Source organism: Microtus oregoni, unplaced genomic scaffold (genome assembly GCF_018167655.1).
Source record: "Microtus oregoni isolate MIOR12 unplaced genomic scaffold, Mior012 000160F_ref0000428, whole genome shotgun sequence".
In the NCBI taxonomy this organism is placed as follows: Eukaryota; Metazoa; Chordata; class Mammalia; order Rodentia; family Cricetidae; genus Microtus; species Microtus oregoni.
The window spans coordinates 920,089-947,650 of NW_024544815.1; the positions used below are offsets into that span (position 1 = coordinate 920,089).

The window sequence follows — 27,562 nt, forward strand, 5'->3', positions numbered from 1 at the left end:
TCTTCTCATGCTAGAAAACGTTTGGGTAGAAGTAAGGACGGTTTCCACAAGAAAAAAGTTCAAATACTTATATGACGGAAAAAACTCCAGTGATGTCAGTTATCCGCAGAGTACTGACTGACCAGCACCAGGGTTTGCACCAACAGAAGAATTTGGCATTAGTCTCTGCTTCTGAAAGACTAAAAATTTATGAGTGGTTCTCATCAGGCTGATGTTTCCTTCAAAGTGATGGGTGTTTTAAGCATACACTCACATGTATCTGCAGCTCCAGGTGCTCAAGTGTTCCCCGCTGTCCTCCAAGACATCGCATGCACGCACTTGTACACACAAATAAAGTAAAACTTTTAAAAAAAAATGACGATTCTTGTCATCATTATATAGTGGATTGAATATACATTTTAACAATAACGATTTGTATTACATAAACATTTTAATGGTTATAGTTACAGTGGAATTATTCCCCAAAACTGTAACCAAATATCAAATAGTGCAAGGGACATGTTGAATGTTTGTGATTCTAAAGTACTTCTTTTTATTTTTCTATTCTAAAATATGATGCCTGTATTAATATTATAAGATCTTATGTGTTGTTTTAGTATTCTCCTCCACTATATGTGTGTTCTGATAGGGCATCTGAAGACTCTACAGAAATCAGTAATAGTACTTCACAATCTACCTTAGGAGACCTTTGTAGGGAAGCATGTAGAATTCTGGGTTGGTACATATTAGCACAATTGCTGATTAATAAATTGAGAAAGAAATGACACTTCCTATTCTCACCTTCACTGCTGCCGTTATCAATCTACCTTTTAGAGGAGTAATTATCCCTGAAAAAGTCTGTATCACTTCCCCAGTTTACACACTAAAGGGAGAAAAGTGAGGTTTCCTTCCTTCCTATAGTTTTTGGACCAATAAAGTGAACGTGATGAATGACAGTTCAGAACTGGGAGAAATGTTGAGGATTTCAGTGGTGGCCAATGATTAAGGACCTCTTGTGCATTTACTGTTATCTACAAGACTGCATTATAAATCCAGAATTTTGTCACTATTTCTTAATATTATTATATAAAATGTGTGTATAGTAGAGTGTTTTTCTGTTTGCCACTAATCTAAGGAATGGGAGACAGAAGCAGGCAGATCATCACAATGCTGAGGCCTTATGAATCTACATAGGGAGCACTAGTCAGTCCAGACTACAGACAGGACTTAACCTCCCAAAGGATTAATACAATTAAATAAATGAAATAGTTATCAATTTCTGGGATTTCATTATTTATATTTCTCTTCTGAGAAGTGAAAAAATTTTATCAATTGATCTATTGATTAATTTACTTACTAAGAAACAAAGCCTTACTATGAAGCCCTAGATGGCTTCAACTCACAGTTCTCCTGCCTCAACTTTCCAACTGCTCACTTTGTAATAATGCTCCTCTATTCCTGGTATTCATAATCACAAATAAAAAACATAATATTTAAACTATAGAAAATAGTAGCTTACTCAAATAGTTCTTTTTCTTGTTTTGTTTTGCTTTGTTAGGCTTCTTGATTCACAGGGAAGCATATTCCCACCAATTAAAAGGTGACTTAGGAAAGAATTTATTCCCAGAGCAGAGACTGTATGCTACTTAAACAGCACACTGTGAAATATGTGTTAGAAATTGATTAAACTCTTTTTAAATAAATTCATACTGAAACTTAGAAAAACAAATTTATTTATCATTGTCTGCCTCATGCCTATGTATAAAGGTGAGATGTGTTTTGCATGGTTCTATTTTGGATACACGTCAAAGTAAATGTTTCTCTGTTGTTTTTTGTGTTGGCTTTAAGATGATATTACTATGTCTTTTGAAGGCAAATTATACAATCCTTTTAAATATGAAAGTCAATATAGCAGAAAATATTGCTAAAATCAATAAACACATTATCATCTTAAATACAATCTTTAGTGAGTCTAGTAGTAGTTGATTTTTATTTAGCTACTTATAGAGTAATGATAGTCTGTGCCCCATGTAATTATCTATTTTACAAATATAAGAACTAGGGGCTGGAGAGATGGCTCAGCGGTTAAGAGCATTGCCTGCTCTTCCAAAGGTCCTGAGTTCAATTCCCAGCAACCACATGGTGGCTCACAACCATCTGTAATGAGGTCTGGTGCCCTCTTCTGGCCTGCAGACAAACACACAGAATATTGTATACTAAATAAATAAATATCAACAACAAAAAAATTTAAAAAAAAAACAAATATAAGAACTAGAATTCATATATCATAAAATCTAACTAACTATATAGATAAATGATCAAAATATTGAAGAAACAACACTGAATTGTACATGTGACTTGAAGTTATAAAAAGAGCAGGATTATTAAGAAATAACATCAGTGAGAAAAGTATCTAAAATTATTTGGGACATATTAGCATATTTTCTATTTCAGTTTATATATTTTGGCAATAAAATGATTTCTGAATTTACTTATTCTATTCTACTTTTGTTTCCTATATTTGAGTTGATTTAATTTACCAGCTCAATATGCTTCTGGATGCATTATTCATTTTGAGATATTACATTATTTGGTATTACAATATTAACATCTAAGAATTTCATGGTTTCACAGGCTATGCTATTTACTAAGCTTAAATATCTTCAGTCAATACAAAAATTATAGTATTTAGTAAGAAGGTCTAACAGGTTTTTTTTGTTTTGCTTTTTTGTTGTTGTTTTTTTTTTTTTTTTTTGGTTTTTCGAGACAGGGTTTTACTGTGGCTTTGGAGCCTGTCCTGGAACTAGCTTTGTAGACCAGGCTGGTCTCAAACTCACAGAGATCCGCCTGCCTCTGCCTCCCGAGTGCTGGGATTAGGTCTAACAGTTTTGTAAATTTTTTAATATTTAATGTGTGACTGCTAATATTTTATATTTTCCACTTTGAACTCCATTTGTTAGTAGAAGTTAATTATTTGAAAATTTTCAAACAGGAAAAAAGGATGGCTGCTACATCCTTTAATGATGCTTTGTGGGATGTGATGCTTGTGTGTGCAGAAACTGGCAATAAAGTACAATGAAAAACTGATTTTTCTAGCATGAATTAAACCAGAGATTCAATAAGCAATAATCAAAATAAGCTACAAAGAAAACTGTAAGTATGTCTGGATAGATATGTGAATTTCCAATCTCCCTCATTTATCCCTTGGATTAAAGTGGGAAATTTGATAAATGAGAAAAAATTGATGTGTTTTTCATTTAAAATATTTATTTATATCAATTATTAGTTAGTTGGAAACTTTATATATGAATACAACATACACTGATGATATTCTCTTACAAAAGTAACATTGATACTTCCCAATTAAAACAGAAATAAGATTTCTGTACAAGTAGAAAAGCAAAACATCTGCCAATGTTGTTTTATCAAGTATTTTTTAAATATTTTTAAAGTATTTCTATTCAGAAACAGACATTTTCATTGCAATGGTGTGAAATTCCCCAAAACATATTGCAATATGGTAAGACTCTGTATGCCACACCTGCTTCCCACATCACACAATGAAACACAATAAAACCAAAGCAAAGGTCACATTTTATCTTATCCATTTCTTATTTTGTGACAATGGCACCTTTCATGGCGATATCTGTCAAGTAGATCTTGCTCAAATCATACATAGTGATCTTCAAGAAAATGATCTGGCTGTAGGGTTTTGTCAGTGTCTACGTATATAGTACTACGTGAAAATTAGGTGAGGAAGCATGGCTCAATGAATTATGTAGTGTTTGTGTGGTGTAATGAAGAAGAAAAGATCTTTGTAAACAAATTTTATGACCATTAAATAACAGTTTAGCACTGCCAACTTTTACTAAAAGTTTTTGTACATTTTGAGTTTCAGTTATAACAAGTTTATATTTTCTTATTTTTTTTTACTTATTCCTATTCTTGTCAAAAATTCTTTAGGAAGTCCAAGTTTGGCTCAAACCTTCCCAATTTGCATCTATATTTGAGACTGAAATTTGAACACCAGAAATATTTAATGCTGCAAAAACACAACTTGAAGTCAAATTCCTTTAGCAGTAACTTTGCTGATTTATCTTTTTGTGTATATATTACTGAACCTGAAATTATTTGACACATGGAGGCAAATAAGACAATCAGATTTTTCTGACAGAGTGGATGATGGTTGTAAATCCCACATAACACCTGTGGCCACATACAGTAAGAGAAAAGGTGCCTACTACTGAATACAGTTAAAGGTATGCACGAGTTGATAGAGGATTTGTATGTGGAAGACAAGGGTAGAATGAGTACCATATGTAAGCATTTTGGATTTTCAAGGGTTCTAAAATACTTCAAAAAGTTTGGAAATGTTGGGACGGTTTATAATGAAATATTGAAAAGCAAGAGATACAAGGCAAAAGAGTTTAAAAAGAGTTATTGTTCTAAAGGCAAATAGGACATACAAAATGAAATGAACGGCAGCATTCTCAAGCACAAAACCCACAGAAGCTTGTAATGAAAGAGTGGAATAAGCAGACTACTTATATACATACATGCAGGGTGGATATGAATGACTTAGAGAATAGGAAGTGAACTCTGTGTTGCTACACTAGATTTATTCAGAATAGAGAGTTGTACCCCCTTCAGTACATTTGCACACCATGTGTGCTAGTGGGGAAAGTGTGGGACAGCTTCTGAACGTTGAGCATACTGAGAGAGAAATGTCTTAATATTTTGTATTTTTCCACTTCCTAATTTAAGTAGAGAAACTTTAAAAGCAGTTTAAAAATTATGTGGTTGATTTTCACATTCTATAAACTAAAAACAAAAACTGCATTAAATATTTTAAATTGCATATAATATTTGGTGCACAATTAATTACTAATTGTATTAAATAGCCTGAAAACAAAAACAATCTAACCAAAAGGGAAATGATGCTGAAATAATATATATTATCCCTTAAACTTTTTATACCTTTTTGAAAATTTACTTATGTATTATTCAATTTTTTTAAATTAACCACAAGCTAATAATCATGAAAAAATATTGGGTAGATAGAAAATATGAATTATATGATAAATAATATAAATTCAAATTATGCATTTTAAATATTGAAAAGAAAAGTAAAATAGCAAGCATAATTATTCCAGATGTCCAAAATTGCAAACAGTACAAATTAACAAAAAATCCTGATTGTTTTTACTGCTGCTCCTGAATGGCAAGTGGTACACTTCCCTATTATTTGAGAAAATAAATACGATGTACATGTTTATTTTTTATTCCTTTAGAAACATTAGGAAGTTTTTAATTGTTGTACCTGTAACTTAGATGCAATATAAGAAAACCAAATACAGTAACGTGACTTCTGCTTTGAACCGAATCATCTCTAAGCATGGATCTCACAGAGAGCAGGAAAGAGAACAATGTTTCCACAGTCACCCAATTCGTCCTTCTGGGATTCTCAGACCTACCAAACCTCCAGGGGTTTCTGTTTGGTATGTTCTCCATAATGTACTTAATTATCCGTATTGGAAATGGCTTCATAATTGTGATAACCAGAATTGATCCTGCACTGCACAAGCCCATGTATTTTTTTCCTGGCAAAGTTTTCTTCTCTGGAAATCTGTTATGTGTCAGTCACTCTTCCTAGAATTCTGTACAACATCCGTACTCAAAATAGAAACATATCCAAGCTGGCCTGTGCCACACAAACATGCTTCTTCCTTATGCTGGGAGCCACTGAGTGTTTCCTTCTGGCTGTGATGTCTTATGACCGCTATGTGGCTATCTGCAACCCTCTGCAGTAACCCCTGGTTATGAACTCAATCAAGTGCATTCAGCTAGCAGCAGGCTTCTGGCTCGGCGGCATCCCAGTCCAGATAGGACAAACCTGTCAGATATTCTCTCTTCATTTTTGCAGTTCTAACCAAATCAACCACTTCTTCTGTGACTTACCTCCAATTCTCAAGCTGGCCTGTGGAAACACATTTATTAATGAGTTGTCTGTTTACCTAGTGGCTATCCTCTTTGCTGCTTTTCCTTTTATGTTGATTCTTGCTTCTTATAGCAAAATCATTGCCACCATTCTGATGTTACCAACAGCCACGGGACAGACAAAAGCCTTCTCCACATGTTCTTCCCATTTGCTTGTGATATTTTTGTTTTTTTGGATCAGCCGCTGTTACTTACTCAAGGACAAAGTCCACACATTCTCCAGAAACTGACAAACTATTCTCTCTGTTCTACACCATTGTGACTCCCATGTTCAATCCTTTGATATACAGCCTCAGGAACAAGGATGTGATTGCCGCACTGAGAAAATTGTTAATTGGAAAAAAAGCAAACTTTTGTGTACTAATTTCTAAAGTAGTTTATTTATCTCCCTGTCATATAGAGATCATCTTATCCACAGTGCCACAGACTACTTCTTCGTCTATGAACACTGGCATCAAAGAACTGAGTTGCTGATTTAAACATTCTGTGCCCTATTCATAATTTTATTGAAAATAAACCTTTTAGCTCTTTTATCTATCACATAATAATATAGCACACTAACCTCCCTGGTAAAAATTCCCTGATGATTTAATTCCTTTCTTAACTATCTTTTTCAGTTAAGCAGCTCTCTCTCTCTCTCTCTCTCTCTCTCTCTCTCCCTCCCTCCCTCCTTCCCTCCCTCCCTCCCCCCCCCTGTGTGTGTGTGTGTGTGTGTGTGTGTGTGTGTGTGTGTGTGTGTGTGAAAACCTTTATCTAATTTCCTGTGGGGCAAATGAATTCCATCCCTGGCACCTGATAGGGTTCGGCAAGTACTGGTTTTAAGGGTATAATTAACTAGGAACATTTGTAATGGGTAGGGCAATGAGAAACAATGTAGAACTAAGAATAATTTAAAACAAAAGAGATCAAGGGAGAATTGATAGAAATTAGAAAGCAGAGAAAGAATAAACATGAACAGATGATTCCTGTTATGAATAGATTTCTTAACTCTTAGATCTTTACCCTCGGATTTTTAACCCCCCTTTAGCTATTCGTGGTGTCTTTAATTGAACCCTGTAATGGAATCTTAGAGGGAAAAACTTTTAAGCCTCTCTAAATGATTTCTTTGTCATTTTTCTCCCTATCTAATCAGACACTTGTGTGACATCCTATGTGATACTTCATTTTGTGTGAACAGTTTTGTGAATGAATTGATCTTCCTTTGTTCTGTGTTACTGTCTTGCTTCTCTTTCTTTTAATATTATTTCACTAGAGTAAAAATTATGTTGGTTTGTTCAAATTGTCATCAACTATATGTTAGGCCAATATCTTTTTTTCTGACATATTCTGAAGTTATTATGTTAGTTATTAAGTTCTTTTTCTGTAAACTTTGGAATTCCCAAAATTATCTCCAAGTAACAAGCATGTCATAATGACACTGAAGAAATTATTATGTAAAGAATTAACTCAAATTCATTTTAACATATTGGCAGATACAGCTTTGTATTTGCTTGTATTAGGATTTAAAAAATTCTGTTTAATTTTATGACATCTGTTTCTTATAAAGAAATTATTATCAATTGTAATTATTTCCAAGAAAAATTTCATTTGTATACGTTGAGATAAAGTTTTCCATGCTCTATCAAATAACTGGCTCTTCCAAATGTACACATACATTTTTGTGCAATATTCTCTTTCAAAAGTACATATTTTTTATAAAATAAAGGCATTTAATTTGGCTTATTGTTCCATTTAGTTAGAATCCTTAGTTACAGGTGACTGAGAACCCTATTTTCATACCACAGGCAGCAGAAGGAATGCATACTGGGAATGGCTTGACTCTCCTAGTAGATGTTCTGTTATATCATCACAACTCATGTTGTTTTCTTTTTCAAAATAAATTTAAGTTAGTGGTGAGTGTATTTACTATTTTTAATTGTATAGATTTATTAGTTTGTATTTTAAACTAGCTCTAATCTAGAGTTATGTAGCTAGTAGAAGAGTTGGTTGAAGTTGGTTCAGTAAGTTTGGACTCTGTTCATGTCTGTAGGACATTTCCTTAATTTCTTGTTGATGTAGGATGTCCTAACCTGCTCTGGACAGTATTATTCTCAGCCTGGTGGACATGAGCTTTATAGCAGTATAGCTTTATAAGCAAGACAAGAGGAAATATTCTTTTTAGAAGAACCTCGCCTCACCAGCTTACTCCTTAAATGTTTGACCAGACTCTCTTGATTGATAAGATGTTACAAGAACATCACCTAAATAAAACATTTTCTTCCATGATCTGTTTTGGATTATGGTCCCTATCATATCAACAGAAAGCTGATGAATACAGTAGATAATAGATATAAGATAAAAGATATGCACAAAAATTTGAACTTGCACATGTATCTAGTTCTGTTTAAAAATGACTGTCAAATAGTGTGGTTCATAAGTAAAAGCCTAAGGTTTTCTTATTTGTTTGATATTTTTTTCAGTGTTGAGACTCTGTTTGATGTTTCAGTGCTGAGACTCTCACCAAGATCCTCAGACATACTAAGAAAATTCTGTGCTACTTGAGGCATTGATAAAACCTTAAAGATCTCATTTTGGAGTTTGTAGTTTCATTAGAGATGACTATATGTATTAAGTATGATTCAGGTTTGTTTATAGGTAAATAATTCTGTATGTTACATCATTATATTCAATAAAATAAATGTTATTAATCTGAAATAATAAAAATGAAGGAATATTTTAGGAATATTAGTAATTAGTTTTTAACGAATATTAACAAGTTGTTTATAAAATATTTTTCATGAGAAGATAAAAAACTATATAAAATTAGTGAAAAGGACAGAACTATATACATAAGAATATATTTGTACAAAGATAGGCACATCACATGTCTACTTATATTCATGGCAAATGTAAGTATAAATAACGTCATCACTTAGTATTGTATAGATATCAGAATACTTATCTTCTCATTCTTTCTTTATTTCACTTAAGAAAAACCAGTGGTTACTCCAGGTAATCACAAGCTACTGTTCCCAGGTTTTAGAAGATAATAGAATTTTAAGACCAGCAGGATTACATAGTGAGTTGAGATTTAGTTATACAGGGATACTATCTCAAACACACACATAATGCTCACGCATTAAAATAATAGGAAATTTTTGATACTTTCAGTGTTCACTTTTTCTTTATCTCAATACTGAAAAACAAAACTGAATTTATAAAAAGGAGTAGTTTAGTTAAGTTTCGTTTTCCCTTTTCTTTTTTATTTATTTATTCATGTGACTAATTCCTTAAGGAAGAAGACAAAGTGCTTTCTTCTTCAATTAGCATGCAGTATGGGGAAGGAACTTATTCCCAGAGAAACCATTTTCTACTTACTCGTCACCCTTGTTCTGACAGTACAATAAACGCATAAAAATTTTATGTAAAGGAAGTATTTAAGCTTTATATATCAGATTTGTTATTATTATTTTAAGCTGATAAATACAGGTAAAATTATAATTCTTATAATTCTACACAGATTGGCAGAAATTACTCTTGAAAAATAATAAATTCATAAATAGCTTGACTCATATTTAAATATCAACATTAGGAGATGATTATTAAAATAATGGAAAAGAATTTAGTATGAAATTTTTAAAATAATTACATCTTACTGCTGTGATATTTTAAGCATTAGAGAAAAGAACAAAATGTAAAATATAATTTAGAATAAAACCTAATACAATAAAGACTCATCATATGGATATATATAGAATTATTTATTATTTATCTTTTATCAAGAGCACAGTCAGTGAATTTGTCCTCTTCGTAGCTTCATCTTCTCAAGAGCTGAAGATAAACCAATGGCTCCAAATGTCATTTAGTAATTAGGTGTGGTATTGCACAATTAAATCAAATTTAAGTAGGTCAAGAAATACTTTATAGGGATGAAATATTTTAATCATATTCACTTAAAAACAATGATATAGGAAGGTTTTACTTGTCTTTCCTCCCAATTAATTCTCATCTTCTCCTCTTTGAGAGTGAAAATTTCCTTTAAACAGAGTCTGTTAGATTCACAGCGGAATAAAATAACGAGCAACAGATAGTATCATTTAAGAAAGAAAAATCACAAGTGAAGTAGTAAAATCCTTGCCTGTCATTTAGGATTTGTGTACTGAAGCACAGAGAAAACTTCAACAAAAACGTTTGCGTGTGGAGTCAAAATATTGGAATCCCATTTAGGAGAGCAGTAGAACAGAAAAAAATGTAAACAAGATTTCTGGGTGTGGCACCTAAAGACCGACTGCAAAGGTTCTATTTATATTTTCCTTAAAGGTAGATGACTCTCATTACCATCATTAATGTCAAGCAAAGGGCTGAATTCATAAAATGTCATTTTGACTAAATTATAATTAAATATTTTGAATGAAATACTTAGAAAATGAAGAACTAAATGCAGCATTTGAGAACAAATATAAATAACACTCGTAGAAATGCATATGACTTGGCTATGTCAAGCGTGTTTTTTGTTTGTTGGTTTGTTTGTTCATTTGTTTTATTGTTTTCCTGTGCAAAGTCATGTAATTGACATGAAAGTCTTAAGTAGTTTTAGTATAGTGCAGTCATTGGAGAGCTTAGCAAATTATGGCCAAATGCTACTATAGTATATAACTCACACAGTAGAGGAAAGTGGAATAGAATTCAACTACACCACACTTAATAGATCTCTGTCCTATGTTGGTGATTCTTTTTTTTTAGATTTATTTATTTATTATTTATATAGTGTTCTGTCTGTTTATATGCTTGTTGTCAAGAAAAGGGCACCAAGTCTCATTACAGATGGCTGTGAGCCAACATGTGGTTGCTGGGAATTGAACTCAGGACCTCTGGAAGAGCAGTCAGTGCTCTTAACCTCTGAGCCATCTCTCCAGCCCCCATGGTGATGTTCTTACTACACATTTTTGTTCTGTACAAGGTCAAAAACATGGTATTGAAGGGATGAAAGGAGAATAGGTGCAAATGAATAGTCTGAGACCATCTCAGATGAAATTTGTTCGGAAGCATCCATCAGGTTTGTAAAAGTATCATTTTAGCTGCTGCAGTGAATGAGATTTTTTTCTGCTGTACAAAAATACTCACCCTGAATGTACAAAAATCCCAATTCTGATGAAAGAAGGTTGGAAAGAAAATTGTTTTCAGCAAAGTAATTTGATAAGACCATCAAATAAAGTTTTAAGAAGCAGTGTGATGCATTCCAAGAAAATACTGAATCAATAAATTATCTAGAAATGAGAAGGGAAACATAGCAAAGAATCAGTTTAATAGTGTTACTTTGATATTACTTTATTTTCCTCTCACTAATAAAAATCATGAAATGCATTTTATTATCTCACTGATGACAAACAGAAGAATTATAGATGAAACCCAAGTTCTGTGAAGAATATTTATTATGATAAGCAAACACAACACCTTAGTAGAAGTTTTAAGATTGTCTAATTTTAGGATCATGATAATCCTTTTAAAATGTGAAGTTAAAAGTATTCATCAGAATAGTGGGGAGTTTCAAAATTGCAGTGCTACAAAGAGTAATGAGAATTTAACATGAGAGTCAGTGTCTTTGCTTCTTATGGCCCTAGTCTCTACCCTGAGTCTTGAGGAAGGTTGTTTCATAATTTTCTGAGAAATCATCATATTGATATCCAAAGTTACAACTGCATGTCTCTTTTTATGTTTGCACTTCTATTAATAAATTATCATTATTATTACATTGGTTTGGTTTATTATCAGAAGTTGGAAAGGTGCTGTGTAAGCAGTTACCAGATCTTTCTGCTCTCGAGATAATGCCTGTTTACAACCACTTGTGATTCTATCTTCAGAAACTCAAGTGTTCTGTTCTGCCATCTATAGTGTAACAGGCATGCAATTATATACATAAATAAAAAGTATTTTTTGAAAAAAATAAAAATTCTCATCATCATTGTTTAGTGTTTTGAATGTAAACTATAATAGTTATTATTTGAGATTTCACTAATATTTTAATGGCTACAATTAAAATAAAGATATTACACAAAACTGTAAGAATATATAAAATCCTACAAGGGATATGATACAGATTCATTATTCTAAAGTCCTTATTTTCAATTCTCTTATTTAAAATATTATGTCTGTGTTAATAGTATAGGATCTTATGATTGTTTTTTAGTATTCTTCTCCACTATATTTTTACACTTCTATATGCATTTTGAAGGACGTATCTGGGGAGTCTACAAAATCAGCTATATTACTTTAAGATCTAACTTAAGAGTTCCTTGTTGGGAAACAAAAGCAGGAAGTAAGTGGAATTTTGGGTTGGGACTGCTGAACACACTTGCTGATTAATGTATTAGTAATCTTAGTTTTCTATATGTAGTAAAGAATGAAGTATCACTATATTTTTTCATCTTCATAGATGTCATTATGCACAACACCCAGTTCACACAACCTAGGGAGAAAAATGAGCCTTTCTTTTCTTCCTCTTTTTCTTATAATTTCAGGAGCATAGAGAGTGTGATGAATGAGGGTTCAGATCTGGGAGATATGCTGCAGGATTCAGTCCTGGCCAATGATGCAGAACCTCTTGTGTATTTACTGTCACTCCATGGCTGCATTGTAAATCTGGAAATTTGTTATCATTTCTTAATATAATACATAAAATGTCTTTCCACTGAGGTGCAGTGCTGCTTTCCACTACTCTCATGACTGGGAAGCCGGAGCAGGCAGATCATCACACTTCTGAACCCTGACAAATCTCCGTAGGGAACTCCAGTCCATCCAGACTACAAACAAGAGTCACCATTCAAATAAATGATTAAATTTGAATAAAAAAGACTATCAATTTCTGATGTTCTCATTGTTTTTACTTCTTTTGAGAACTGAAAATATTCTTTGACTTACTTAATTACTATACTTATTTACTTAGAAACAAAGCCTTACTCTGAATCCTTAGTTGACTTTAAATATACAGTTTTCCTGCTTCAGCTATCCAAGTACCGTGGTGGCTTGGCACTCATACATCCCATTCCTGGCTCTCATAGTCACAAAATAGAAAAATATGATATTTAAATGGAGTAGTTTCCTCAAGTGTATCTTCTTTATTGTTTTGTTTTGTTTTTCTTTGTTGAGCTTTTGGATTCTTGGGGAAACCTATTCCCTTCATTCAGAAAGAGACTTGGGGAAAGAATTTATTCCCAGAACAGACAGTGTCCTAATTAAACAGTACAGTCTGTAGTATATATTGCAAGGTGATTAACCTTTTTTTAAACAAATTAATACTTAAGATTAGAAAAACTAACTTATTCATCATAATTTGTCTTATGCCAGTTTATAAAGGTGAGGAATTTATTCTATGCAATTCTACTTTGGATATGTATCAAGTTAATATTTCCCTGTGGTTTTTTAAGGTTAGGTTTCAGGTTATATTATTAAGTCAGTTGAGAACAAATTATGAAATCATTTTAAATGTGAAAGTTAATGTAGGAGAGAATATTGTCAAGGTCACTAAAGACATTATCATCTTCTGTGCTATCATGAATCACAGTAATTGATTTTTTTAAGTTTTAATTACTTCTTCAAGAAATTATTTTCTATTGTATTTACCTCTTTTACAAGTATAAGTTCTTGAGATCAGGTCTCCTAATATCTAACTCATGTACTAATTTTGAAAATATGGAATAAAAATCATTGAAATGTGCATGTGGCCTATGGGGGGGGGGAACAACTCCTAACGGTTGTTAATTTTAAACATATTAGCATACCTTCTACTTTGGCATAGACACTTTTGTAATAAAGACATTCATGTATGTGTTTGTTTTTATCTACCTTTTTCCCTACCTTTGATTTTATTTCATATACTAATTCAGTAAGCTCACATAGGCAATATGCATATTAAGACATTGCATTATTTCAAATTACAGTATTGACATCCAAAACTTTCATTGTTTAACAGAGTATGTGATTTATATAAGCTTTAATATATTTAGTCAAATCAAAATGAGTATATTTTCCTGTAAAGCCTAAAATTATTCAATTTTATCTTTTTATTATTCTATACATGAATAATTATATCATTGCGATATATACACCTTTGAGCACTATTTCTGACCAAAAATTAATTGATAAAAAGTTTTCCAAGAGGAAAATAGAAGATCTGCTGATTAATTTGGGGATGCTTTATGTGAGGAGCTGTTTATGTGTGCAGGATCTGAGGTTTGTAGCCCAATTATTGATCATTTGCCTAGCATGGACGAGACCCAGAATTCAGCTTGCAAACATCAAAATAATAACAACATAAAATGTAAGTACGTTCTAAGCAAATGTATAAATTTATTTGCTTAGCCTGTAGTTTAAAATTGAAAAATCCATTAAATGTGAAAAAATGAATGGCTTTTTCAATTTAAATGTTATTTTCACCATTTATTAGTTGAGAATACATTTCATACATGAATACAGCATTTATTGATGCTTTCTCTTCAAAATGAAATACAATACTTCCACTAACACAGGAGAAAAGACTTCTGTAAAGAAGATTTCTGTATAGAAAAGAAAACATCAGATAATGCTTTGGTCTACTATATTTTAAGGCATATTATAGTTCGATTTAGGAACATACTTTCATTAAAATGTTTTTGAATGTCACACAACAGAGATTACAATATAAAAACAGTACATACCATTCCCATAATCAAACACAGAAACCAAAGCAGAAGGCACACTTTAGAGTTATTTATTATTTATATTGTGACAATGATACATTATCAGGGCAATAACTAGAAACATAGTATATCCTTGTCTTCATGAAAATCATCTGTCTGTACAGTATTTTTATTGCCGTTCATATATACTTGTCTGAGTTAAATACGTGAAGAAATATGCTTAAATGATTATGAAGAAGAGACACTTTATGGAATACTTTTATGATCTTCAAATGACTTTAGCTCTGCCACATTTTACTAACGGTATTTGTATACTTTGAGTTTCAGTTATAGTAAGTTCACATATTTATGTTAAAATCTTCTCAATAAAATTCTATACATTTACAAAATAGAATCAAATCTATCACTACTTTAACACTATTATTAAAATGAAATATGGAAGAGTACAGAGGGAAACAGAATTTTTTTTTACTTAACATACTTATGTTAAAAAATCCTTAGGAATTCAAAGTTAATTTCAAACCCTATACCTTCCCAATTTGCTTTATCATTTGAACTGAAATTTTGAACGAGCCACATATAACTCTGTCAAAACAAAATTAAAATCCAAATTCCTCTATACAATGGCTTTCCTTATTCATCCTTTCCTGAAAATGACTGAATGTAAAAATTTGTTAATATAATGAGGAGAATAATACAGTTAGTGTTTATCTGGCAGAGAGGATGATCTTTTTATTCCCACATACTGTCCAATGGCTGCACACAATAAGAGAAAATATATCTACTATTGAAAATAAATAAATGGATACATGAGTAGATAGAGAACATGTAGATGAAAGATTAGAGAGGGGTATAATGAGTTGTGTTTGTGATACTTGGAATAAAGGAATATTTGGGCTTGTTATTATGTAACAAATTCAAAAATTTCTAAGAATTGGAAAGTTTTATAGTGAAGCTTTGAGAAGTAAGAAATAGGAGGTAAAAAGTTTTAAATGGAAAAATACTTCTCTGGAAGTAAATGAATCATACAAAAATTAAGGAGGTCATCCAGGATTCTCAAGCATAAGCCCCTGAAATGCTTAAAATGGAAGAATGGAACAAGTGGTCTAGCTGTATACATACAAATCTGAGTACATATGGAAGACTTAGAGCAGCCCAAAGTGAGCTGTGGTAGGCACAGTTCTGCTACAATACACACTTATTCAAAATAGAGAGATGCACCTCTTAGATTACACTTCCTTCACCATGTGTGCAGGTGGGTGGGAGAAGATGGGGCAGTTGCTGACCATTCAGCATCTTGAGATAAAAAGGCCTCAACATTCTTTATTTTGTCCTAAGTTCCAATTTAAGGACAAAAACATTACAATATGCATAAAATTTATAACATTGGTTTTCACAACCTGTATACTGGAAAAAAGTTTAATATTTTAAATTCCGTATTATATTTGGGGTACAGGTATACTAAAGGAACCTATATATAAAACCACCAAACCCATAAAAGAAGGATTATATTAAAATGTCAATATATATTATCCCTCAAACATTTTACATACTTTGGTAGATTACTCTTGTATTGAATAATACCTGTTTATTATTTAATAATTTATGAAATTAATCTCAATATAATAAGCATGAAACAAATTATTTGGGAAGTGATAAACAGTCAATTAAAAGACTGAATCATTATTAAGCTGAATATTAACTCAAATTTTGAACTTGATTCATTGAGAAGTAAAGTAAAAGTGGCATGCATAATAATAGAAAACAACCAAAATGCTAACTGTATAAATTAACAGAAAATTCAGAGAATATTTATTGCATATTCTGACTAGCAAGAAATACACTTTCTCAACATTTAACAGAATATATAAGATGTGTGTTTGTATCTTATTTTCTTTCAGAAAATTAAGAAGTTTGGGTTGTAATTTATATGCAGTACAAACAAACAAATGCAGTCACGTGACTTCCACTTTGAACTAAATCATCTGAAAGTATGGATCATGCAGAAATCAGAGCAGAGGACAATGCCTCCACAGTCACACATTTCATCCTCCTGGGATTCTCTGACCTTCCAAACCTCCAGGGGTTTCTCTTTGGAATGTTCTCCTTAGTTTACATCATTATCCTAATTGGAAATAGCTCCATAATTGTGATAACCATCCTCGATCCTGCACTACAGAAGCCCATGTATTTTTTCCTGGCAAACTTTTCTTCTCTGGAAATCTGTTATGTATCTGTCACTCTTCCTAGAATTCTGTACAACATTGGTACTCAGAATAGAAACATACCCAAGCTGGCCTGTGCCACACAAACATGCTTCTTCCTTATTCTGGGAGCCACTGAATGTTTCCTTCTGGCTGTGATGTCTTTTGACCGCTATGTGGCCATCTGCAACCTTCTGCACTATCCCTTGGTCATGAACCCAGTAAAATGCAATCAGCTGGCTGCAGGCTCCTGGCTTGGTGGAATGCCATTCCAAGTAGCACAAACCTGTCAGATATTCTCTCTAAATTTTTGCAATTCTAATCGAATTAACCACTTCTTCTGTGACTTACCTCCCATTCTCAAACTAGCTTGTGGAAACACATTTATTAATGAGTTGTCTGTTTACCTAGTGGCTATCCTCTTTGCTGCTTTTCCTTTTATGTTGATTCTTGCTTCTTATAGCAAAATCATTGCCACCATTCTGATGTTACCAACAGCCACAGGAAGAGCAAAAGCTTTTTCCACTTGTTCTTCCCATTTGCTTGTAGTGTTTTTATTTTTTGGATCAGCCACCGTTACTTACTTGAGACCAAAGTCCAAACATTCTCCAGGAACCGACAAACTGTTCTCTCTATTCTACACCATTGTGACTCCCATGTTTAATCCCTTGATATACAGTCTTAGGAACAAGGACGTGATTGCCGCACTGAGAAAATTGTTACTTAGGAAATAATGTCGTGTGTGCACTAATGTCTAAATTAATTTCTGTAACTAGCTGTGATACTGGGACACCTTATTCTGGATACCACAGAATGCTCCTTCCTAGCTACAGTTACATGGAATTCTGTAGCCCTCTTTGCTAATATCTGGTCTATGGACCCAGTTAGTGGTGGGCTCTTATGTCAGCAGAATCCTTGTTTGCACAGGCAAGACTTGCAAATGTTCTCTTTGTCATTTTAGGGTTTCTAGAAAATCAGTCACTTCTGTGACATCGCTCCCTTTGTATATTTACTTACTCTGTGTGGCTATCTTTTTGAATGAGATGGTGGTCTTCCTTGGTTCTGTGTTATTCGTCATTTTCCTTTCCATTAGCAATTTTCTACTAGAATAAAATCATGTCTATTATCTGAAAGCTTCCATAAACTATATTTATTCCCAAGCTTGCTACTTCTGTTCATTGCATTTTGTAGATGTGGTGTTACTATTGTGACTCTGATGGTTATCCCCAAGTAAAAAGGATATAAAATTGATACTGAGAAATTATAATATAAAGAATTAACAGTAATTGAGTGTGAAAAGTTAGAAGATATTTTTTATATTTGTTTTATGTATGTATGTATGTATAACATTTCTAGGACTCTTCTCATTTAAGTATGTAATAATTGTTTTCACAATGATAATAAATTACAAATAAAATTTATTTTGTTGAAAGATGTACTATACATATTATGAAATAACCAGCCATTTCATTTTTACCTATGGAACTTTTTTTCCATACCCGATAAGAAAACAGAACAAAAACAAATGAAAAAAATTCTTATAGTAATAGATGAACAAAAACTCTCACTAATGTTGCATGCCTTTTTAGTATTTTGGAAAGGTGATTTGACCTCTGTGTGGAAATCTATTACATGAGGGCTTTTACATTTGTACTATTTCAATCTTCTGGAACAACAGCTTTTATGTTGAAAAACAATTTATTTTTAAACAATTTAAAAATAATTTAACACAATATTTATCTAACCAAATACAGCATGTATAATGTTCCTAATTCTACCATAAAAATAATTTAAACTAATGTTTCTCTTTCTTTTCCAGCAATTGTCTCTATAAGTACTATATTTAATTAAATAGTTGAAAAGGAAGTTTAAATATTTCATAATTTATTTTTTAAAAATAACCTCGTGATTTAGATTTTGTCCTTGAAATCATAGTTTAGTAATATTAGTCTTTTTTAGCCATTTTCATTCATTTTGTGTACTCAATTGCAATATTTTCACAATATAACATTAAGTTATCATTGACAGTTACTTTTAATAAAATTCTTTTATCTTAAATAGTATTTATTTAGTATTTTAATATTTAATATGAAAATTTAGAAAATGGCTAAGAAATACTTTTAACATTTGATCATCATAAAATGTGTCAGAAATGAACAGTTTTCAAAGATCATAACTCATTTCCATTTGGCATCAATGTTTTGACTGTGAACTGTGTACCAATCATAGACATCTCTTAAATCATGACTGGAGGACAACCTCCTTTTTGCTGCCATGTTGTTTCTTTTTTCTTTAGGGAAATAACAAAATGGCAGCTGGTCAATATAAATACTGGAAAGAATAATATAATCAATAGTTTCTATAAAAGTTGAAAATTGCAATTCTTATTCTCCCAATTCATGACTACAGAGACTCAAACATTATATAGAAAACTACATTTGCTATCTAATGGAATTGTTTAAATAATGGAAGTAGAGTCTAGAAAGTAGGGAAATGTGAAGAAAAAGGAAATGTTGAAGAGCAAATATTAATTGGAAGATAAACTAATGAGTTCATTGATAGCTTTTTAGGAATGAATTTCAAGATGGCAATTTTATTATTTATTTATTTATTTATTTATTTATTTATTTATTATTTCTACCTCTTGCCCTCCTCCCATTTCTTTTCCACTCCCTCCACTGCCCCTCCCTCTCCCTCTCCAGTCCTAATCACCTTTCAGGAATGTGGGCATAGTTTACTAGGATACTTCTTGTTGATTAGGAGAGCTGAAAAACTTTGGGGACCCAAGGAAAATTTAGGATTTTGATCGAATCTTGACAGGAATATTATTGATCATCTCAACCAGCAGCCTTAAAGCTTTTCTAGATGCAGAACTCAGAAGAAACTGCAAGAGAGATGCTCTCAAATGTTGGATCATCTGGGCCATCCATTACCATTGGGGAATTTTCAGGACGTAATCCTTGATCAAACATTTCTATTAACCAATAATGACTTTACAGCCTCTAATTTCTTATGAAAACAAAAGCTAATACTCTTCTCCAAAGTAATATATATTTTGAAATAAATTTTGAAGGCAAAGTATTTTCAAAATATATAGGTTGAATTAATTCAACAGCATTTATAGTCAAGTGTGTTTTAGCAGCTATTGTTCCTTCTTCAGCAGTAAACAATTCAAAGAAAACACAACAACATACAGTATCCAAATTATCTGTGAGTTTTCCATCTTTACACGTTTTTTGCTCTATTTCTTCTGTTTTCATTTTTTTATTTTTTTCTTTATATACAGGGTTTTTCTGTATATTTTTAGCTGTCTTGTAAAATCACTCAGAATCCAGGGCCTCAGACTCAGAGATCTGCCTGCCTCTGCCTCCCTAGTGTTGGGATTAAAGGCATGTGCCATCATACTTAACTATTCTATTTCCTTGTTAAAGGACTTTCTCTATCCATTTTCTTTTCTCTCCCAAATCTACATGTACTTCTAAACACATTGTAAATCATTTAGAGGTTTTTGCCATCTGAATCTGTCTTTACTGTGTATCTCTATATTTAAATGAATACATGAATCTTTAACCTGACATTCAGCATGATTAGGATTAAAATCATGGTTTTGATAGTTGCCTCCACCTCATTCCTTAGTTTTGAGAGTCTAGTTCATGGCATTGGTACCAGAGGGAGCCATGGTTTTTTGTCACCACTTCGTGGACTTTCTAGTTCCATTTCACTATCAAGACATATGCTGCCTGCCAGCTTCCCATAAACACCATCTTTAGAGGCAGGGCCTCTTAGAGGAGCTGAACAGTTTTTACTGCAAACACTAAATCAGGAAGCCTATTTTAAGGGAGCCATGCCTCAGATCACCACCAGCAAACAGACTGCCATTTTAAAGAAACTACAGTTGGCTTTGTTCTTTTGTGCCTAGAATCCCTTCTCAAGGTCACATTTTGAAGTCAAAAATTTCTGTCACATTTGGTCCTATAGTCATCAATCCCAAATAACCACACAGAGGCTTATATTAATTATAAACTCTTATGCATCTTAGCTACAAGACTAACTAGCTATTGTAACTTAGCATATGATTCTTTTCAATGTTTAACAACATGAATTGGTACCTTTTCATCTTGCTTCCTCCGCATCAAAGTGATGACTGTCTCCTCCTTTCCTCTTCCCAGAATTTTCCTAGACTGGTCACCCTGCCTCTGCTTTCTGCTTGGTTACTGGTCAATCAGAAATTTATTAAACAAATATGACTGACAAATCTTTACAGTATACAAGAACATTCTCCCACAGCATGCAACTCTCTATACCACCATCTAGTTATGAACCCAACAAAGAGTATTCAGATGATCACAGACTCCTGGCTCAGTGGCATTCCAGTCCAGACAGGACAAACCTTTCAGTTATTCTCTCTATATTTCTGCAATTCTAATAAAATCAACCACTTCTTCTGTGGCTTACCTCTCATTCTCAAGCTAGCCTGTGGGGATACATTAGTGCATGAACTATTTGTCTGCTTAGTGGCTATGCTGTTCTTGATACTTCTCTTTTTTTTTTCCAAGACAGGGTTTTTTTTTCATCAAAAATACTTTTATTTTATTTTATTTTTATATAAATTTTTTTATTGAGAAAAGAAGAAAAAAAAACATAAACAAAAAACAAGTTTCCACCTCCTCCCAGCCTCCCATTTCCCTCCCCCTCCTCCCACCCTTCTCCTCCTCCTCCCACCCTTCTCCCCCTCCCTCCACTCCTCTCCCCCTCCCTCTCCAGTCCACAGAGCAGTCCGGATTCCCTGCCCTGTGGTAAGTCCTAGGTCCTCTCAACTCCGTCCATATCTAGGAAGGTGAACATCCAAACTGGCTAGGCTCCCACAAAGCCAGCACATTAAGTAGGATCAAAACCCCCTGCCATTGTCCTTGGTGTCTCATCAGCCCTCATTGTTCGCCATGTTCAGAGAGTCCGGTTTTATCCCATGCTTTTTCGGTCACAGTCCAGCTGGCCTTGGAGAGCTCGCAGTAGATCAGCTCCACTGTCTCAGTGGATGGGTGCACGCCTCGTGGTCCCGACTTCTTTGCTCATGTTCTCCCTCCTTCTGCTCCTCATTGGGCCCTTGGGAGCTCAGTCCAGTGCTCCTGTGTGGGTCTCTGTCTCTATCTCTATCCATCACCAGATGAAGGTTCTATGATGATATGCAAGATATTCGTCAGTATTGCTCTAGGCTAGGGTTATTTCAGGTTCCCAATCCTCAGCTGCCCAAGGAACTAACTGGGAACCTAGGCTTGGGCACTTGGGAGCCCCTCTAAGGTCAAGTCTCTTGCCCACCCTAAAGTGGCTCCCTTAACTAAGAATTGTGGTTCCGTGCTCCCCTATCCACCCTTCCTTTATCCCAATTCTCCTGTTTCTCCCCAGCAATTTGGTCTACTTCCCTTAGCCAAGAGGATAACTATATGTTTTTCCTTGGGTTCACCTTCTTACTTAGCTTCTTTAGGTTCACCTATTGTAGACTCCGTGGCCCTTATTTATGGCTAGAAACCAATTATGAGCGAGTATATCCCATGTTCATCTTTTTGGGTATGGGACACCTCACTCAGGATAGTGTTTTCTATTTCCATCTATTTGCATGCAAAATTCGAGAAGTCATTGTTTTTTACCGCAGCGTAGTACTCTAGCGTGTATATATTCCATACTTTCTTCATCCATTCTTCCATTGAAGGGCATCTAGGTTGTTTCCAGGTTCTGGCTATTACAAACAATACTGCTATAAATATAGTTGAACAAATGCTTTTGTCATATGATAGAGCATCTCTTGGGTATATTCCCAGAAGTGGTATTGCTGGGTCCAGGGGTAAGTTGATCCCGAATTTCCTGAGAAACCGAAACACTGACTTCCACAGTGGTTGCACAAGATTGCATTCCCACCAGCAATGGATGAGGGTACCCGTTCCTCCACAGCCTCTCCAGCAAAGGTTATCCTTGGTGTTTTTGACTTTAGCCATTCTCACAGGTGTAAGATGATATCTCAAAGTTGTTTTAATTTGCATTTCCCTGATTGCTAAGGAAGTTGAGCATGACCTTAAGTGTCTTTTGGCCATTTGAACTTCTTCTGTTGAGAATTCTCTGTTCAGTTCAGTGCCCCATTTTTTAATTGGGTTAATTATCATTTTAAAGTCTAGTTTCTTGAGTTCTCTATATATTTTGGAGATCACACCTTTGTCTGTTGCGGGGTTAGTGAAGATCTTCACCCAGTCAGTAGGTTGCCTTTGTGTCTTAGTGACCATGTCCTTTGCTTTACAGAAGCTTCTCAGTTTAAGTAGGTCCCATTTATTCAATGTTGCCCTTAATGTCTGTGCTTCTGGGGTTATACATAGGAAGCGATCGCCTGTGCCCATCTGTTGTAGGGTATTTCCCACTTTCTCTTCTATCATTTTCAGTGTGTTCGGGCTGATATTGAGGTCTTTAATCCATTTGGACTTGAGTTTTGTGCACGGTGATAGATATGGGTCTATTTTCATTCTTCTACAGGTTGACATCCAGTTTTGCTAGCACCATTTGTTGAAGATGCTTTCTTTCTTCCATTGTATACTTTTAGCTCCTTTATCGAAAAAGAGGTGTTCATAGGTTTGTGGGATAAAATCCGGGTCTTCTATAAGATTCCATTGGTCGACTTCTCTGTTTTTATGCCAGTACCACACTGTTTTCATTACTGTAGCTCTGTAATAGAGTTTGAAGTCAGGGATGGTAATGCCTCCAGAAGATCCTTTATTGTATAGGATTGTTTTGGCTATCCTGGGTTTTTTGTTTTTCCATATAAAGTTGATTATTGTCCTCTCCAGATCTGTGAAGAATTTTGATGGGATCTTGATGGGGATTGCATTGAATCTATAAATTGCCTTTGGTAGAATTGCCATTTTTACTATGTTGATACTCCCCAAGTCTCTCCTCCTTCCCTTCTACCTTTTCTCTCCCCATCTCCCCTTACCCTCATCCCACCCCACCCCCAAGATCCCAATTCAGGGTTTTTTAGTGAAACTAAGTTTTGAGATATTGCAGTTTTAAATTCACTGGATTTAATATTAGGCTATTCATAAAATTATCTCCAAAATATCAAGATGCTATGAAAAACTTAAGTTTAGAAGTGATAACTATATTACTAATGAATAAAAGAGTTACCACCTTCTACTCTTTGTCAGCAAAGTACATGCTTATTAGTACATAGTAAGAAATAAACAATTTTGATTACTTTTGTTTTCAAAACTGTGATGTTTTGACCATAAAGTTTATTGTATATTTTAGGAGAGTAATTAGAACCAAAGAATAAATCTTCTAATCTTTTAAAGGAAAAGGCTACAAAATGATACAAGTAACCTAAATAGAGAACTCTGAAGAGAGGAATCTAAAATGTGTGAAATAAAAAGTACTTAAAGAAATATGCAACAATCTTAGCTATTACAGAAATGCAGATCGTAACAACTCTGAGATTCCATCTTACACCTATAAGACTAGCCAAGATAAAATAAATAAAAAAAAACTGATGACAGCTTATGCTGGAGAGGTTGTGGGTAAAGGAAACTCTCTGCATTGCTGGTTGGAGTGCAAACTGGTACAACCCTTTGGATATCAATATGATGATTTCTCAGAAAATTAGGAAACAACCTTCCTCAAGACCCAGCAATACCACTTTTGGGTATATACCCAAAGGATGCTCAATTGTGCCACAAGGACATGTGCTCAACTATATTCATAGCAGCATTGTTTGTCATAGCCAGAACCTGGAAATAATCTAAATGCCCCTCAACTGAAAAATGGATAAGGAAAATGTGGTACATTTACAAAATGGAGTACTACATAGCTGAAAAAAATAACATCTTGAGATTTGCAGACAAATTGATGGATCTAGAAAACATCATACTGAGTGAGGTAACTCAGACTCAGGAAGACAAACAACAAATATATTCACTCATACGTGGCTTTTAGACATAAAGCAAAGAAAACCAGCCCACAATTCACAATCCCAGATAACCTAGACAACAATGAGGACCATAAAAGAGACATGTATGAATCTTTATTTCAATAAAATTTTATAAAATGGTAGAAAAAATTACAGACAAGTAGCATAGCCTTTGATTTCACATATGCATCTACACACAGTTGTAGGTACATAATCTGTTAAGGAAAATAATTAAAATATGGTTCAATAGGGACTATTAAGTACAGTCAGAATCTTTCTGCTCTGAATGTAAAATATCATTTTTTATTAGATTTTAAACATATTGCCCAAGTAGGCTATGAAATTTAATTAATTTAAAAATTATTTAGACACCTTCTTAAAACGTAATTTTTAATTTTGTATTGTTGGATTTGGGATCTCAGGAGCTTTTCTGAGGTGGGAGAGCATGAATGACAACATTTTATTGTATTGTATATCACATCACCTGGGATTTACATTCCTGCATCTTTTCCCCTTAGACTTTGTTGCTATGAAAACGTGATTAATTTTATTCATGGACTTATATCCCCTTGTGGGTACAGTAAGTTTCTCATTAAAAATGACACTACAATTCCTTTCTATTGTCATCAACTTGATTTGTCAAAATGAATATTTCAGATTTATTTTATATTTTAAAATATATAGAAATTATATATACATATATATTAACAGCAAAATATAATCTACATTTTATTTAACTGAATCAGAATCTAATGAAAATGAAATTTCTACCTTGATGAAATGTTTCTAACGCAATTATGTTCAGTTCATCTTCCAGTTTTGAAATGCTTCATTGATTTTGTCTCTGTAATTACCATTTGAATATTTAATTGGTATACAGTTCATACACTATTTAATTGGCACTTGATGGATTCACACAATGTATGCTATCTACAGTACCTGTTCCTAGAATAAATTTTAGCATATGTCAAATTGTATCCCCACTGTATTTTCCACCTTCAGTTTCTGGAAAACTTCATAAATGATCTTTTCATCATTTCAAATGGTGAAGTGTCTATGTTACTAAAAAGACCACGAGAGACAGAATGTCGCGTGCATCAATTCAAATACATAGTATGTTAAAAGCAGTGTAAAGTTGAGAGTGACTAAGAGCACTTGTAACTCTAGCAGAGGACTGGTTAGAATTTTAACACAAACTGGTGAGCTTATGGCCATCTGTAACTGTACTCCCGGCATTCAGATGCCCTCTTCTGGTCCCTATGTGTGCTTAGAATAGATGTGGTACACATACTCAAAGACACACAAAAGACTGACCAACATTAAATAAAAATACATAAAGTCTTAAAAAGAATTAAACAAAATGTAATATAAATTTGAATGGCTTGTCATGGGAGAAAATGTATTTAATTATACATATTATCATTGTTAGTGTAGATGGAATTGAATTAAAATTGGTGTCAATTTTTCCTGCTAATTTCAGGAAAAATGATAAATGATAATTTTATATTAACACAATGCTCTTTAAATAGTTTTATTGCAGTTAAATCAGATCTTATCTATTTCTAGTTTATTTGAGTTTAATAAAATATCAAATGTAGCAAATTTTAAAACAATGATTTACTCACCTTTCAGTCAGAAATGCTATTTTCTTTAAACAAACATATTGCGTTCTTTTCTGATTCAAATAAGAAGAAGGAAAATCCCTATAAGCTATTTTGTCTGTCTACAGTTGAGCAATGAATATGTTTTAATTTTCATTTTCCTAATTGCTAAAGCTGATGAATCTCTTTTTGAATTATTTCTTAGTTACATTTATATCTCTGGATGAAAATGCTCGGTTCAGGACCCCATTTGTAACTGGCTCACTTGTCTCCATGACTTTGCTTTGGGGTTCCATTTTTATCCATGTAGTAATCTTGGCCATGTATATTATTGGTTTAATATTTCTCCCATTCTGTGAGCTTCTTCTTCACTTGGGTGACTTCTTTATTAACAGAATTTTTGGATTTTATAATTATAGTATTATATTTCAAGTTTGTAAATGTGGGCTTAATCAAAAACAGAGGCTACATTATAAAATGTTCTTCCTATTGTATATCTTGCAGGGCACTGTCTATTTATTATAACAAATGCAGGATTTCTGGTTTTGCATTTAGGTCTTTGAACATTTGAATTAATTTTTTGTACAACCATACAGACAGGAATGATTCTTTCCTTCTTCACGTGGACACCCGGTTTTCTGTTCCATTTGCTGAACATACTATGATTTCTCTAATTTATGTTTTTGACTTCTTTGTGAAATATCAGATGATAGTACTTAGAAGGACTCATGCTTAGGTATTCTGTTTGATTCTAACAGGTATAATTTTGTTACAGTATTATGATATTCTGTTTATTATTCTAACTCTGTAAAATATATCGAAATATGTACTGGCAATAGTCTCAGCATTTTTCTTTTCAGTCAAGATTTCTGAATTATCTTGAGTCTTTTGTGATTCTCTTTCTATTCCAAGATATTTTTTTTTCTTTCTCTGAAGATTGAAATGAGTATTTTGATTGAAAATGTGTTGGATCTGTAAACTAGTTTTGATAGAGTTGTCATTTTTATAATATTAAGTATACAAAATGCCTGTGGGAAACTGTAACTGGTGTGTTACAAATGAAGTTAAATAATGAAAATGTGTTACAAATCAAGTTAAATAGTGAAACTTCACATAGAATTAAAAGAAGAGACTTATACCACCCTAAAATATATCCTACTTGACTGGAGAGATGGCTTGGTGTTT

At 33.2% G+C, this 27,562-nt stretch overlaps 1 protein-coding gene and 1 pseudogene across 1 annotated transcript; both read left to right on the plus strand.

Moving 5' to 3' along the window:
- The first annotated feature begins 5,374 nt into the window (after nucleotides 1-5,374).
- LOC121445121 lies at nucleotides 5,375-6,450 on the plus strand (annotated as a pseudogene).
- Nucleotides 6,451-16,623: 10,173 nt separating this feature from the next.
- LOC121445138 (olfactory receptor 10AG1-like) lies at nucleotides 16,624-17,568 on the plus strand. The gene has a single exon (XM_041647145.1). The coding sequence runs from the start codon at nucleotides 16,624-16,626 to the stop codon at nucleotides 17,566-17,568; it is 945 nt and encodes a 314-aa protein (XP_041503079.1).
- Nucleotides 17,569-27,562: the final 9,994 nt, after the last annotated feature.